The sequence below is a fragment of the Labeo rohita genome, chromosome 24 (assembly GCF_022985175.1).
Source record: "Labeo rohita strain BAU-BD-2019 chromosome 24, IGBB_LRoh.1.0, whole genome shotgun sequence".
In the NCBI taxonomy this organism is placed as follows: domain Eukaryota; kingdom Metazoa; phylum Chordata; class Actinopteri; order Cypriniformes; family Cyprinidae; genus Labeo; species Labeo rohita.
The window spans coordinates 27,454,088-27,470,338 of record NC_066892.1 but is presented as its reverse complement, the minus strand read 5'-3'; the positions used below and the strand labels follow the sequence as shown (position 1 = coordinate 27,470,338).

Sequence of the window (16,251 nt, the reverse complement as noted above, 5' to 3'; positions counted from 1 at the left end):
CGGATGATTCTATGAGAGAGCAGTCCAAATGGATGTAAATTGATTCTGATCATTTCGCAAATCTGTTTGGCTCTCTTTGACAGAAAATAAACAACTGACTCAAAATAATGAATCATTTACGAATGATTGGCATCAAAATTTTAGTTAAATTAAATACAGGACACACATTATAACTTCTGAAAACAACTGCGCTGATTATTTCTGGAGAGAAATAGTGCAGACACTGGACTGAAGTATAAAGAAAAAAGTATACTTTGAAAGACTATGTGTTAGGCTGTATGCATACAAGAAACATTTGTGTCAAAACTTAATTAGGGATTCAAACATGTAGTGCTGAAACCCTATTGTACTTGTTAGAATGGCCAATGATCAGCAGTCTCCTCCTAAAACTGATCTGGCGGACCATAAGTCGTAAAGACTTGAAACTTAGAGGGATGGTAATACTTATACCATCTACAGCGTCACCAAGGTTCACCCTGATCGGCTTGACGGGGCGCCACAGCGATAAAAAGTACGAAATCACTCATAACTCTTAAACCATTAGTCGCAGGCTCCAGTGTCTTATATAGCTGACTCACAATGGACAAAACACATGCCATCTGATGCATTTAAAGATTCACTGAACAATAAAAACTAACCATAAGAACAATCTCATGTTCATGTGGTAAAACTCCTTCAGCCCTGAAAAAGGAAATACTCCTGGTGTTTGAAATAAAGCCATTAAAATGCTGCAGGCCTGGAAAGTGCACTTACATTCTGTAAACACTTGCACTGCTTTAGATGTGTCCTTGTTTATTATTATTGTCATTTTATTTTATTTTTTATTTGATTTGATTTTTTTCTCTGCAATTTAAATTTAAAGTTATTCTTTTTTTTGTACATTTTATTATTTATTTATAACTTCAGCATTACTTAATAATAGTTTATGGCATAATTCAATTAATTTGATATATCTGCATAAATGCGTAACAAAATGATGACAGAGTAAGCATTCTAAAACATGGCACACATAAAATTAAATGTCTGAATTGTGATAGGAAACATATATACTATTATATATGTACATATATATATAATTTGATTTATTAAATCCTTCATAATAGAAACATGGGCTGCTGTACTAATTTATAATATCAGTTTCTTCTTTTGACAGAAAAAAAATACATTCCTGTCACAACGCTACCCTAAGGGCTGTAACTTATCCTTTTGTGTGTTTTTTTGTGTATGTGTGTGTGTTATTTACTTCAGTAATAGTAGTAGATGAAATGGTGCACTGATATGGTTACAGATCTTGGGAATTTATGCTGAGTTTAAGTTTGGATGGAAGTATCAGCTACTGTAAATGACTATGTAATTATGAGTGCCACATCCTCATTATTTACCTCAATCCTGTGCCAAACCTGCCAAACCCAAAGTAATTAAATTAATTTGATGAATAAATAAACTAAGCATCTGTAATGGCGAAGGAGCAGAAAACATCTACATGCTAATGTATCAGACTCTTCCATAGGTGCTTCGCTACATTTAGGATTTCATTTAATGATATAATGCATAAACTAAATATAAAATCTAACCCAAAAATTTAATGGACAAGCATGTCTTTACCTGAAAGGACAAGATTTACATGCAATGTCAATGAAAAATCAGCTAAATTAACAAACAAACAAACAAAAAAGTGTAAACTGTGTTTCCTAGAAACAGGAATTGTGGTAGTGGCCTTTACTCAAACTTGTATTTACTGTATGTATTTAAATATATGTAATAATTCATGTATGCATTTTTTTTTTTTTTTTTTTTTAGCTTTGATGATAAGCATTTTTTAGTTAATTGTGATTATATCTGAGGAAGGCAATAAAATATTTAAATGCATTTATGCATTGCAGCATGGTTTTTATTGTTAACTAAAACTAAGAAAAATATTTTTTGAAATAAACCTGAAATAAAATACAAATTAGATATGTTACCTTGGCAGCTAACTGAAACAAGTTTAAGTTGAAGCACTAAAATTACTACGTGGAAATAAATTAAAACTAAAACTAAAATGGAAAAGAAAGAAATAAACAGTCATATTTAAAAAGAACAAGAACTAATAAAAATGCACAAAAATCTCAAAATAAAATATTTTAAAATATAAAGCTAATTCAAAATAAAAAATATATAAGGAAAAAATAATACTAAAATAGCACTGCAGTGTATAAGATCAAAGAATGATCTCAAAATCTTGTATTTCTAGTTGTACACATGATATGGAACCACAGAAAAAAACTGCATGCAAATTCTTAGGGCAAGAGTCACTGGAATATTTTATCGTAAATGCGATTCTTTTTTTTTTTTTTTTTTTGAAATGACTTCCTCCATCAGGTCTTTAAAAGAGAAGAGTGGTGACCAGCGTTCAGACCTCATTCATGAGCATCATCATGTCTGTCTCTGCTCTGCTCTCAGCTCTGCTGCTGTTGGCATCCACAGCCTCAGCTTCACACTTCTATGGAGGAACAATGACCTTCGACCCGAGAAAGAATCCTGATGGTTCCTACAGGGTGAGACCTTTATTTACAACTTTAACATGCATTTCTTCAATTATGGGCACTTTTATTATATTTTTTATAAAACTACATATACAGTACATACAGAACACTCGCTCACCAAGAATGCATTTATTTAATAAAAATACAGAAAAAACAGCAAAATTGTGAAATGCTATTATAATTCAAATTTTCTATTGTCAGATATTTTAAAATATGATTTATTCCTGTGATCAAAGCTGTATTTTTAGCATCATTACTCTAGTCTTCTGTGTCATGATCCATTCCAATATGCTGATTTTATACTCTGATTTTTATCAGTGTTGAAAATGGTTGTGCTGCCCAATATTTTTCGTGCAAACCACCATCTACCACCATTTTTTTTCCAAGATGCATTAAAAAGATACATTAAAGTCCCCCTGTAGTCAATTTTTTTTCAAGTTGATATGATTCTTTAGGGTCTTCATGAAAAGTCTCCAATATACTTTGATTAAAAATTCTCAATGGTTTTGTAAAACAACACCCCTTTTACCTTGTCAAAATGAGCTCTGCAAAAATCATCTCATTGTAAGGAGAAGAAAATAAAATCACAAGTACAGAAGTATTCACAGCCTTTGCTTTATACTTTAATGAAGGACCTTTGGCACTAATTACAGCCTCAAGCCTTTTTGAGTGTGATGCTACAAGCTTGGCACACCTATTTTTGGGCAGTTTCTCCCTTTCTTCTTTGCAGGACCTCTCAAGCTCCATTAGGTTGGCTGGGGTGCATTGGTGCACAGCAATTTTCAGATCTCTCCCAAAATTATTTAGAGAATTATTTACACCTGTATTTTTCACAGGTGGATATCCGCTTCAAGGAGGCCTATCATAGCTGTGACATGGGTGATCCCTGGTATTGTGGGTCTGGAGATTGTGGCAACAGAACTTTCATGAGTGGTCTTGTGGACAACAATGGTGGTAGCTGGTGCCAGACTGAGGGAGTGATGAAAAGAACCGTCTCCAACAACAGCCCATTTCAGTTGCAGTAAGCACACTTTTTTAGAGGAATAATACTAACTGTAATCTAATAGTGCTGTAAATAACATAAAATGTATTTATTACAAGCTAAACAAGAAGTCTATGCATGTGTCAACAGCCAAAGTAGTTGCTGCTGGGCCTATAACACAGTTTCACAAGTTGGAAACTGGAGACTTCTCACACATATTGACCTTGGAGAAAGATCTGACACCTCTAAACCAAACAGATCTCCAGTCGTCACCACACTTCCCATTGTAAGGTAAAATCAGTTTGTCTTCTTCTAAAGATTTTTCTGTTTGTTTCTTGAAATGTGAAGAAAACCTAGGTGTGCTATTTTTAGTCCAATGTATAATTTTAGAAATAATTGAAAATTTAACCATCATAATTTTAAACACCATTTAAAGAAAATGTACATTTCGACGTTACTAAATAAATAAAACTGAATCCTTAAAATTCTTATGAATTCTTATAATGTTCTTATCTTCCACATTCAGCATTTTTATAGTTTACATATTTTCATAGTTTGTCATTTATTTCCATTTGTAGTAGTAGCAATAGTGCAAAAAATCTAACTTATAATCCAGTAAAATTCACCTTAGGACCAGGTGATGTAAAGTAATTGCAAAAATGTTTAAAAGTCAATTCTGATAAAAGCTCTAGCATAATTTTAATTGGTATTTTGTTATATAACACAACAGTATTCATACTTTTTAAATGTGGCCTAATTGTCCAAGTACTGCTTGGGGCTTTTTTACCCAAACTCATTTTAAGATGCCTTGTTTTTTGGTTATTTCTAGAGTTCCTCAGAACTGCGCCAGGAACTACAATCTTTTGTCCTGTGATCCTGATCATGACCAGGTCAGGTGTAGATACGGAGTTTTCTCTGCAAATGAGTGTGGAATGTGCAACCAACATGCAGGATTCACTTTGGATGGGGTGAGGAATAATGTACAACCATGATTGTAATGTACAATCACAACAGGGTCATTCCGTGTCAACTCAACGCCGTCTCAAATTTTTTTTTTTTTTTAAATATTTTTTTCCGCTTAAATAAATAAATAAACGAAGAAGAAAGATTGTATTAAAATATCTCAATATCATTTTAAATTCTGGTTCTTAAACTTTTCTTTTGTTCTTTTGTAGAGTTCAGCTCCAACCCTAATAAAAACTCACCTGCCTATAGCTTACTAGTAACGCTTCAGACCTTGATTAGGTTGTTCAGGTATGTTTGATTAGGGTTGAAGACAAACTCTGCAGGGCTGACGTTCGCTACCCCTGCCCTATATGGTTCAATCCCCGAGATATGCAGAGCCCAAAATGACTCAATGTCCAATTTGTTGAATTTTACCCATATTCACTGCATTGCATTACAAAATCAACCAAAACTCGTATAGGCTACTTGCCTCACAGAAACAAGAAAATACATTTATAGAAAGCTTGAAAAGTTTATTTTTAAATGAAGCAATTTGAAAATGTATTAAATCTTGGTTAATTGATGGTAATATATATTGTCTGAGGACACTTTCCACACTTTCCACACCACACTTTCCTTTGAAGTGTCTGATTTGTTTTAAGCATGTAGTGACAATACTGCATATATGAACTCTTGGTAGCTTCAGAAGCTGTTAAAATGAACAAAATCTCTTCTTCCAAGTATTCCTATAACTGAATCAAGTATAGAATCTTATGAATAGACTACTGAGAGCAAGTTAATGTGCCTCAACTTGATCATTTCAGTGTATTTTTAGTTTATTAAGAACCAGAATCTAAAATCATATTAAGATATACTGCCCTCCAAACACCCCTGGCAAAGTGTGGTTTTGGACGATATCAGCATAAATCCTTATCATTTTTTGGTGCAAATACATTAAAGTAACTTGACATTATCATTGAAGACCAGCAATAATAATTTCATTTTGATTACATAATAATGGAAATATATACATGTCAAAGTCAGACATGCCCCTTGTCCCCATGCCCCATGCCAACTGTGATGCCTGGTTACTGGTTTAAACTTGACCCAGGTTTTTAAAAGATTTTTGCGTCAGCACACCTTAATAGCTTCAACAATTAATTGCCAATTAAGTTTACAATGAATTCAGCTCCAGATTATACAGAGCTTGTAATAGCTGCTAATGGCGGATATTTTGATGAATTGAAAATTTACGTTTTTTTAATGTATAAACTGTTTATGTAATAAAATATGTTTTTGTAGTTTATGTTGTCCCTTATCAGTGCAAAATTATCACAAATTAAAAAGGATTCATGCCAATATTGTCCAATATTGCCCACTTTTCTAGGGCGTTTCCAAACTTTTGGAGGGCAGTGTATCTTTAAAACGTCTTGAGATACAGACACATGAACTTTGGAAAAAGAATAGTTATAGCACTTAGACAGGTATGGTCCATGCAATTGTTTTGTTTTGAAATTTTTTAGTTTCAACATTATTTGTTGAATAACATAATGCTGCCATCTTTCTGCTAAGTAATTTTTACAAAATAGTGGATAACTCATTAAATATACATTCATAACATTTAATATTTCGGGTTTCATCACTATACATGTTTATCTTTGACGATGACTATACATGTTTATCTAGAGACAATTTGGACAAAATCAAAAATTTACAGTTAACTGGACATTATACAAAAATAGGAAATGTTCCCTTTTATTCTTCCATATGCTCTCAGCTGGCTTGGTTGCTATTGAATGTACAAAGATTAGTTCGTTTCTCAGTTCATTTCTTTCTTCTTTCCAGAGCACCTGTACTCTGTCATATGCCAACTCTTCAACAGGTGTTTACATATTTGAGCTGGTCATGGAGGACTATCCAGCCCATATCATAACTCTAAACTACACTGCCATGGCCGCTGTGGTCAGATCCCCCTTCAATAATGCATCCTCCAATCCACCATTGAGCAAAATACCTCTCCAGTTTGCTTTAGAAGGTACTATTCAGTGCTAAAATAAGCCTTTTAATTGTGATGTTCTGCCACAAACTTTATATTTTGTCTTGGTTTTAGTGGAGGCTCCTGCACCGTCTTGCACCAAAGGTGAATATCTACCTCGGTTCCTCCACCCAACACCTCATCACGGAGAACATCTACAGGCTCGTGTCAACCAAGAGCTAGAGATCAGAGTAAAGGCTACTGCAACCTTCTCAAGGTATGACTGTAAAGTCATGAGGACCATCATCCTGTTGAGTTTAGCTCCATTCAGCTCCAACAAACTTGCATGGTAGATTCTAGTGCAGGGATAGGCAACATCGGTCCTGGAGTGCCGATGTCTTGCAGAGTTTAGTTCCAACCCTAAAAAAACCTCACCTGCCTGTAGCCCTAAGACCTTGATTAGCTTGTTTAAGTGTGTTTGATTAGAGTTGGAACTAAACTCTCCAGGACCGACGTGAAGACCTTAATTAGCTGGTTTCAGGTGTGTCTGATTAAGCCTGGAGCTCCTAATTTCTGTAAGTTCAAATGCTGTTGCAGGCAGTGGGAGGCCTTGGAGTCTAAAAAGGTTGAAAATCACTGATCTGGAACTTCAAAACTGCTTAATTTCAGTTTACTTTCTATAAAATGTCAAAATCGCATTGGTTTTTATTTTTTCTTTGTTGTCCAGCATTGCTGACGTGGTCTTTAGTGGACCTCTGAACAGCAAGAAGGAGACCACCACCACTGGGGAGTATGTGATCAACTGGACACCAACGTCAGAGAATTATGGCCAACATTTTCCATTTTGCTTCATTGCAGAGGGCCAACATGGGTATGATTACACAGCAAGATTACTTAAGTATAACATATCAAATGAATCTACAGTAATTATTTTTCTGAATACTTTAGGTTTAGGAACTATCAATCTGAGATGAGGTGTGTTATTGTTGTGGTGGAGGCTGAAGGTAATTTACAGTGTTTATTGAAATTCATCCTGACATTAGATTTCATGTTTTAATTCTTGGATGTTTATAGTTTCTGCATTCTTACAATTGTTCTTTTTGTCGTTAAGGTCCAAGAGCACATGTGACCTGCACTAAGGACACAATGTCAGTGTCAATTGAAAGAGCCACTATTTCAGGTATTCATGGAGATCACTTGCGTCTGAACAACAATGATTCCTGTGCAGTTTCTTCCAATAGCACACATGTGTTTACAACCTTCTCTCTAAATGGATGTGGTACTCAAATGGAAGTAAGGAGCCTAATGAGTTTTAATAAATATAAATGATAAAAAAAAACACTGCATCTAAACTACTATACTTGTTTCTTTAAAGGAGACTGATGAACATCTCCTCTTCAAGAACACAATTGTTACCTACGATGATCCAAACCACATCATAACCAGGAAAAATGAAATCGAAATTGAAGTTATGTGCAAGTACCAGAAAAAGAGCAGCATCACCACAATGTTTAATGCTCACAGACCAGCTGTCAACTTCACAGAGAGAGGCTTTGGCTCATTTAGCTATCAGTTTGAGTTTTTTCAGTCTGGTAGCTTCAGAAACATAAGAGAACCCAACAGCTACCCACTGGAGTACAGTGTGGGACAGCTCATCTACATGGAGATCGCCCCTGTCAATATAGTGCAAAACACTGAGGTCTTCCTTGAGTCCTGTGTAGCTACACCCTATGATAATCCCAATTATCCCATCTCTTATCCCATCATCACAAATGGGTAAGAATCTGAAAACTCTCCACATCAGTTAAAAATCATGGTTTATACAATGATGTTTCAATTAAAATGGGTCAAGTTTATGTGTGGAACGGGAAACACAAAGTTTGATTAGTCTACTTAATGCACATACTAGCATATTCCAAATTAAGCCAGTATGATATCTTGCAAAGTTGTAATGCAACAACAGAGATTTTAGACATTCGATGTTGTGCAACATACAATCACTCCCAGACCTCATTGGGAATTTGTAATGTGGAATCTGTTTGGAACACATCTCTACACCTTCCTGTTGTAGCTGATCTCATAAAAAGTCCAAATTAAACAGTACTTCAGTGCCGATAAAAATGTAGTATATGGCAGTTTCTCTATATGCTAACGTTCTTAAGTGATCTTGCATTATTGTGTTCGCTCTCTAAATTATCATTAACCGTCAAAGTTCAATTCCAATACTCAAGAACACAAGTACAGAGGATGCATGAAAGAATGTGTTCTTAATATCAAGGATGCATCAAGTGCAGACTTGAGATAATCAAACCATTAGAAATCAAGCCTGTATCCTGTAAACCAGACAGTCAGCTGCTCAACCTCCCTTCTATATGCAGACTCATCACCTCCTGAATGAGGCCGATGACTGTAGTGTCATCTGCAAATTTCAGGGAACTTGACAGAGGGGCCAACAGAGGTGCAGTCATTTGTGTAGTGCAGGGGTGCCAACCCCGTTCCTGGAGATCGACCTTCCTGCAGAGTTTAGTTCCAACCCTGATCAAATCTGTAATTATCAAGTGGCTCCTTCAGATCCTTATTAGTTGGTTCAGGTGTGTTTGATCAGGGTTGGAGCTGAACTCTGCAGGAAGGTCAGTCTCCAGGAACAGGGTTGAGCACCCCTGGTGTAGAGGGAGAAGAGCAGTGGGGAGAGAACGCAACCCTGAGGAGCACCAGTGCTAATAGTGAGGGTCCTGGACTTGAGTTTCCCCAGCCTCACTAGCTGCTGCCTGCCTGTCAAGAAGTTGATGATCCACTGACACATTAGGGTGGGCAGTTTGTCTGAAAGCAGATTAGGCACCATGCTATTGAGGGCCGAACTGAGGTCCACAAATAAGATCCTTGTGCAATTCCCAGGTTTGCTGAGGTGTTGCAGGATGTACTGCAGTGCCATGTTGACTGCATCATCCACAGACCTTTTCACTCTGAAGGCAAATTTCAAGTAGGCCATGACCTGTCTCTCAAATGACTTCATGACTACCAACATGAGAGCAACAGGTCTGTAGTCATTTACTCCAATGATTTGGTTTTTTTTTAGGGACTGGAATAATAGTGGAATGTTTGAAGCAGCAGGGAACTTCACACTGCTCCAGAGATCTATTATAGATCTGTGTGAAGATGGGGGCCAGTTGGTCAGCATAGAGTTTTAGACAGGCATGTCAAACACCATCTGGCCCTGAAGCTTTCCTAGTCTTCTGTTTTCTGAAGACCTGGTTCACATCCCTAAGCACAGGTGGGATGGTAGTAGAGGGAGGGAGGAGGGTTGTAGGGGGGTAGATGTACGTGTAAAGTGCAGAACTGAGTAGATGTGTGGTGTAAGACTGGGCTTTTGAATCAGAAATAAAACACATTCAGATCGTCAGCCAGTTGATTCTGCACATATCACAGAGGTGGTGTCTTGTGCTCCATGTTCCTCAGCCCTGTCCAGACTGATGCAGGGTCATTGGCTGAAAACTGGTGTTACAGCTTTTTTTAAAGTAGATTTTTTTTTTTTTTTTAGCCTCCGTGATTTCCTTTGTTGGTCTATTTTCTGGTCTGATTATACAAGATTTTATATAAGCGATCATAACCGCTTATTACTGATTGTACCTGAACTGCATCCAGTGAAATGCTGAAAACAATACTATTTTCCCACAAACTAATTTAATGCCATTTGTGTATCAGATGTGAGGTTGATGAAACTGTTCACATCTACACAAGTCACCAGCCCGATGTCAAGTTCAGTATGGAGGCCTTCAAGTTTATTGGACAATATGACCAAGTAAGGATTGACAAAAAATTCTATTGATAAACCACATACATGCCCTGATTTACTGTAATAGTGAACATGTTTTTTGAAATATCACTTACTTGTCCTCTCAAGGTGTTCATCAGCTGCTCAATTATCCTATGTCAAGCCAACAATCCCAACACACGCTGCGCTCTGGGCTGCACCAATGACACGCAGGTTGCACCATCCTCGCACGTTCACAAAAGAGAAGCTGCCATCCAGACCGGAAGCCACTTCATCTCTCAGGGACCCCTGCGGCTGAGGAGGAGCACATCACTTACTGGTATGTCCTAACTTGGTCGTTTATGTGGATTGTGCAATCAAAAGATGAGGTTTTAAACTCTAATGTCCCTTATTCATTTCCAGAGGCCATCAGCCCAAGCTTGAACCTGAACCTTGTTTTTGTGGCTGGATGTGTCATAGCAGTAGTTGCCATGGTGTGTGGAATGATGGTCTACAAATCCAGAGGATCAAAAGTCAATTACCAACTTCTGAAATCAGAGATTTGATGGAATCAGTTTAAACTGCAGTTTAAACGAAATGATGGCAACCAACTAACTGACAAATTCCGGTGGGATGTAGTTATATAGTTTCTGCCTTTTTTGGTTTGGTAAAATCATAATAAAAAAATCTGTTCTGTCTGCATTAATGTAACCGCTGCTTCTAGGCACTAGTGTATGTTCTGCAGAATTTGGTGCAGATTGAAAACCAGCATAAGATTTCTTTATTTGTTAAGTGTGGACGAGGGATGGATTTTATACTATTATATGTCAATGTTTAATAAGTGTCTCTTTGGGCCACTGCTTTGTGTGTTTACATATATTCAAAAGTTAACTTTTCACAGTTATCTCTTATCTTAAAAACATTTATACATCCTAAGCTTTAGGCCAAACATTTTCTAAATACTACAGTGTCACACAATGTCCACACAAGGCTTCACACTTTAAGGTTTTATATTGTTTTTTTTTTTCTTACTATCTGGCACTGTGCCTTGTAGAATGTGGGATTAGTACTTGTAGCACTTTGAAAAGCCATTAAAAAGTTACTCTTTCTGCTAATCAAAATAAAGTTTAAAGCATACAAATATTTCTGTTTGTTTCAGATATTATGCAAACAATTATACATATGAATACGCATATATACATGCACGAACACACAAGATGCCATTTAGTCATTATGGGCCACGCTCAAAAATCTATATTAGCCCACATCTTCCATAAATAAATAAATGTTTTAAAAAAAATGTTGCTGAAAACTTTCTTGACTAAAAATGGTAAGTGTCTTTATGGTTTCCATGCCTCTGTAATGCCTTGCATCATTGTTGTGGCTAATCATTAGCATGTTGGTCATCTGTCTCCAGGTAAAGCTTGAGCAGAATGCAACATGCAGACTGATAATGTTTTGCAGGCATCTGAGCCATCTGAACCTAGATTTCATTATTCTAAATGCATGGTCAGTAAAAACACGAGCAGCATTCAGCTTTTTATTGAAGCATCTCCGAGAGTGTTCATTGTCTCTGTAAGGCCATCTGCCAGGTTATGGCAGAACTGGTGCTGACTATAAGAAAAACTTGTCAGACATGCCAGCCAATCATAACTGTAAGTCTTATAATTGGGATATAGCACTGCTGTGACACATTTATGTCCATGTGTGGGAAAAACACAAAACAAAGTCCCAGCTGATGCAAGTTTGTTAGTCACAGCAGCTTCCACGGTATTTATGTACACAGGTTACACAATGCTCAATCTCAAAGAGGAGAATAGGAGGCATTTAAAAACACAAGCAACTAACTGACCCATTGAAAAACTACAAGAACCAAACACTATATGATGTGTGTGGGGCGTGTGTACCTAGTTCTTACAACACTTGCTTACAATTTAAACTTGTCATGTCAATAGCTGGCAGCTGACAGTCATAGTTAACATTTAGGAAAATCACCTCAAAAGGTTGTCAAAAATGTGAAAACGACACAGTTTGTGCTAAAATGACAGTAATTGCTATCTGGCAACAACAGATGAGCTGACGGATGTTTTTTCTGTTGAACAGGTAAGACATGTCAGTGGTTCAACAGGTAGCAGCTATCATTAGAGCAATTGTTTGCTTGATTCAGATAGGTATCACGTTTCCCTTTCTTCCTCTCAATTTCCTATGGTTTGTGAGGTAAATTGGACTCATTTTCTTCTAGCTATGAGAGAGAACACTTCTGCTCAGTGATCTGCAATCGTTTAACTTAAACGCCAGTAATGTGATGTATTTTAAAACATTTACGTTGTTTATTTGGTCAGAACAAAAGCAGCAGATGTGTTACTTGTTCAGGGGGCATTTTCTTGGATTTATGCCTCGCAGGATGTACAGTAAGTGGATGATGATGTGATAACAGATTCATCAACGCAGAGGAGCAGTGCTGAAGCACAATCCACGTTAAAAAATAAATAAAAATAAAACTCTACAAGTAACTTGCATGTTTATGTTTTAAACAGAGATGGTACTGCATCTTTAAAGAGACACCTTCGTGAAATATTTCTTAATACATTTAAAGGAGAAGTCCACTTCCAAAACAAAGATTCACATATAATGTACTCACCCCCTTGTCATCCAAGAAGTTTATGTCTTTCTTTCTTCAGTCGTAAAGAAATGATGTTTTTTGAGGAAAACATTTCTGCATTTTTCTCCATATAATGGACTGATATGGTGCCTTGATTTTGAACTTCCAAAAGGCAGTTTAAATGCGGCTTCAAACGATCACAAATGTGGTTGTAAACGATCCCAGCCGAGGAAGAAGGGTCTTATCTAGTGAAACGATTGGTTATTTTAATTTAAAACAATACAATTTATATACTTTTTAATCTCAAATGCTCATCTTGCCTTTCTCTCCCTGAACTCTGTGTATTCTGACTCAACACAGTTAGGGTATGTCAAAAAACTATTTTCTCTCTCATCTTCAAAAATCATTTCAAAATCATCCTACATTGCTGCAGAAGTGCCAATCCATTCTTGGCAAAGTGAACATGCAAAGAAGATCAAACACCCTTAACTAAAAAGGTAAAACAGCGATATAGGATGATTTCGAAGTTGAGGGAAAACATGAGATGGGAGTTTTTCGACATACCCTAACTGTCATGAACCGGAACAAAAACAGTCCAGGCAGAGCAAGACAAGACGAGCGTTTGGCATTAAAAAGTATATAAATTGTATTACTTTTATTAAAATAACCGATAGTTATGCTAGATAAGACCCTTCTTTCTCGGCTGGGATCGTTTACAACCGCATTTGGGATCGTTTGAAGCCGCATTTAAACTGCATTTTGGAAGTTCAACATCGGGGCACCATAACAGTCCATTATATTGAGAAAAATGCAGAAATGTTTTCCTCAAAAAACATAATTTCTTTACGACTGAAGAAAGAAAGACATGAACATCTTGGATGACAAGGGGGTGAGTACATTATATGTCAATCTTTGTTTTGGAAGTGGACTTCTCCTTTAAAGTAGGCTACACATTAAAAAGTGCTCTTGGCCACAATGTATTTTAAGTGAAGCTTAATTTAACATTTTAAAGTACATTTTATATATTATAATCTTTTGTCACACTTTAAAAAACTACTTATTTTGATGTGTTGACTAATTACAATATATATTTAAAACATGGCATAAAGTTTTAAATAGAAATAACATTAAAGTGTATTTTAGTTTACCAATGCCTGTCAGTGCATTCAGCGGTGCACTTTAACTATATTTTAAAAAAAAAATAAAGAAAATATGAGATTACATATAAAGATATAAAGGTGCATCTCAAAAAATTAGAATATCATGGAAAAGTTTTTTATTGTAACTTTCATAAATTCTATATTCATTACATGTGAAGTATAACATTTTAAAAAATTCTTTTTTTTTTTAATTTTAATGATTAGAGCGTACAGCTCATGAAAGTCAAAAATCCAGTATCTCAAATTATTGGAATGTTTACATTACACCTTGAAAACACAAATTGTCCACCACAGATACTGTTGTATAATAAAATGGTAAAGGACACCTGAAAAATGTACCAAATCAGATTAAAGAATAGTTTAAAAAAACCTAAATTTTGGTTTAAAAAAAAACTAGGCTGTTACTTTTGTCTTCCACCAGGGGGCGTTTGATGACTGAGAAATGATAATCCATTACCGTGTTGCCAAATGCTGCGGAATTTCCCATGGAATTGGGCTACTTTAACACTGCTGCCGCGGGTTGTTTTTTATTGCTGCGGGTTGAAGCGACCCCAATAATGTAATATTTAGGTCCTTGAAAGCCAATTTTACTTTTTTTAATGGGGCACCCCCTCAGTTTTAGTAGCAATTTGGAGGATTTTGTTGTGAAACCCTGGCAACCCTGATCCATAACGCATTCAAATGGGAGTTTTGGTTGTGAGGTAAAGACAGATGTGTTGTACTTTCACAGTTTGACACGTTCCTGCAAGTTTGCATCGTTAAATTCACCCTCTTGTGAGTATCCACAAGCACTGCAGCCCATCATCTAGCTGTTTTTGAACACAAGATTGCTAACTACAGACAGTTTCAGTTTAATTAGAGGCAGTGATGCCATCGTTAACATATTTGTTGCTGTATCAGTAATTCTCCCAGTTCTAAACAGACATTGATATGAGAAATGATTCACGTACCAAGGCTGCTTCAAAACACCACCAGAGACCCTGAAAGGAGTGAAGCAACAAGCATGTCAGCAACATGACATTTATATTTAGCAGACCCTTTAACCAAAGTGAGACTGTAGAGCAGAGGTGCCCAACCCTGTTCCTGGAGATCTACCTTCCTGCAGAGTTTAGTTCCAACCCTGATCAAACACACCTGTCTATTATCAAGTGTTCCTTCAGATCCTAATTAGTTGGTTCAAGTGTCTTTGATCAGGGTTGGAGATGAATTCTGCAGGAAAGTAGATCTCCAGGAACAGGGTTGAGCACCCCTGCTGTAGAGGATATCAGACTGGGAATCAAACCCACCTTTGAGACCCTTTGTACAGCTGCTGTGAAAATGACGGTAAATTTGACATCGTTCTCTCTTCTGACTGCTGTTGTCAATGTTTTTGTCTCGTTGAACGTCGTGAAAACACTATTGTGCCGTTTTTATTTTGCTATTTAAGCAAATAGGAATGCTAAAATTCTTAAGGTTAGCATTTTCCTCACTAATTCATAAATTACGTGTTTTATATTGAAATAATTGTAACTGTGTCGTAGAACCACTAGATGGCAGAATTACACTTTCTTTGTGGAAAAAACTTCTGTGACCTCTGAATTTCACAGAAAGTTACAGTTAGTGCTTTACAAACAATACTATATATAAATAAATGCTTTTATTCAGCAAAGAAACATTAAATTGATCAAAATAAATAAATGTTGTCATTCCAAACTTTCTGTCCATCAAGAATCCTGGAAGAAAAAAAAAGTATCATGCACTGTAAAAAATAAAAAACACAATTTGTTGAGTCAGCTTAAAATAATTTGTTACCCTGCTGACTTAAAATTTTAAGTTCAGTCAACTCAAATAAGTTTATTCAACTTGAAATGTTAAGTAGTACTAAGTAACAACTTAGATATTTGTGCTTGCTAAACTTAACAGACGGGTAAGTAACCCAGCTGCCTTAAAATTTTAAGTTGATTCAACTCAAATATCTAAGTTGTCACTTAGTATAATTTAACATTTCAAGTTGAATAAACATTTTTTGAGCTGACTGAAATTAAAATTTTAAGGCAGCCAGGTTACAAATTATTTTAAGTTGACTCAACAAATTGTTTTTTACAGTGTGGTTTTCACAAAAATACGAAGCAGCACAACTGTTTTAAAAAACGGATAATAAACAGAAATGTTTCTTGAGCAGAACATCAGCATATTAGCATGATTTCTGAAGGATCATGTGACAGTAATGATGCTGAAAATTCAGCTTTGATAACAGCAATAAATTATATTTCACTACATGTTCAGATAGAAAACAGCTATTTTAAAATGGTAATAATATTATCGTTTTTAC

The 16,251-nt window shown here is 36.0% G+C and overlaps 1 protein-coding gene across 1 annotated transcript; it reads left to right on the top strand.

Annotated features, from left to right (window-relative positions):
* The first annotated feature begins 7,011 nt into the window (after window positions 1-7,011).
* Window positions 7,012-11,109, top strand: LOC127155526 (CUB and zona pellucida-like domain-containing protein 1). The gene is made up of 8 exons (XM_051097788.1): window positions 7,012-7,052; window positions 7,155-7,298; window positions 7,376-7,431; window positions 7,539-7,720; window positions 7,803-8,203; window positions 10,130-10,226; window positions 10,329-10,518; window positions 10,602-11,109. Exons 3-8 carry the CDS (start codon window positions 7,398-7,400, stop codon window positions 10,742-10,744), a joined length of 1,047 nt encoding a protein of 348 aa, XP_050953745.1. The 5' UTR covers window positions 7,012-7,052; window positions 7,155-7,298; window positions 7,376-7,397; the 3' UTR covers window positions 10,745-11,109.
* The last annotated feature ends 5,142 nt before the right edge of the window (window positions 11,110-16,251 follow it).

Bases quoted from the DNA above. Each gene is read 5' to 3' on its own strand.
- LOC127155526 (XM_051097788.1), top strand. From the start codon at position 7,398: ATGAGGTGTGTTATTGTTGTGGTGGAGGCTGAAG. The intron at 7,432-7,538 runs GTAATTTACAGT...TTTGTCGTTAAG, and splicing joins TGTTGTGGTGGAGGCTGAAG to GTCCAAGAGCACATGTGACC. The intron at 10,227-10,328 runs GTAAGGATTGAC...TGTCCTCTCAAG, and splicing joins TTATTGGACAATATGACCAA to GTGTTCATCAGCTGCTCAAT.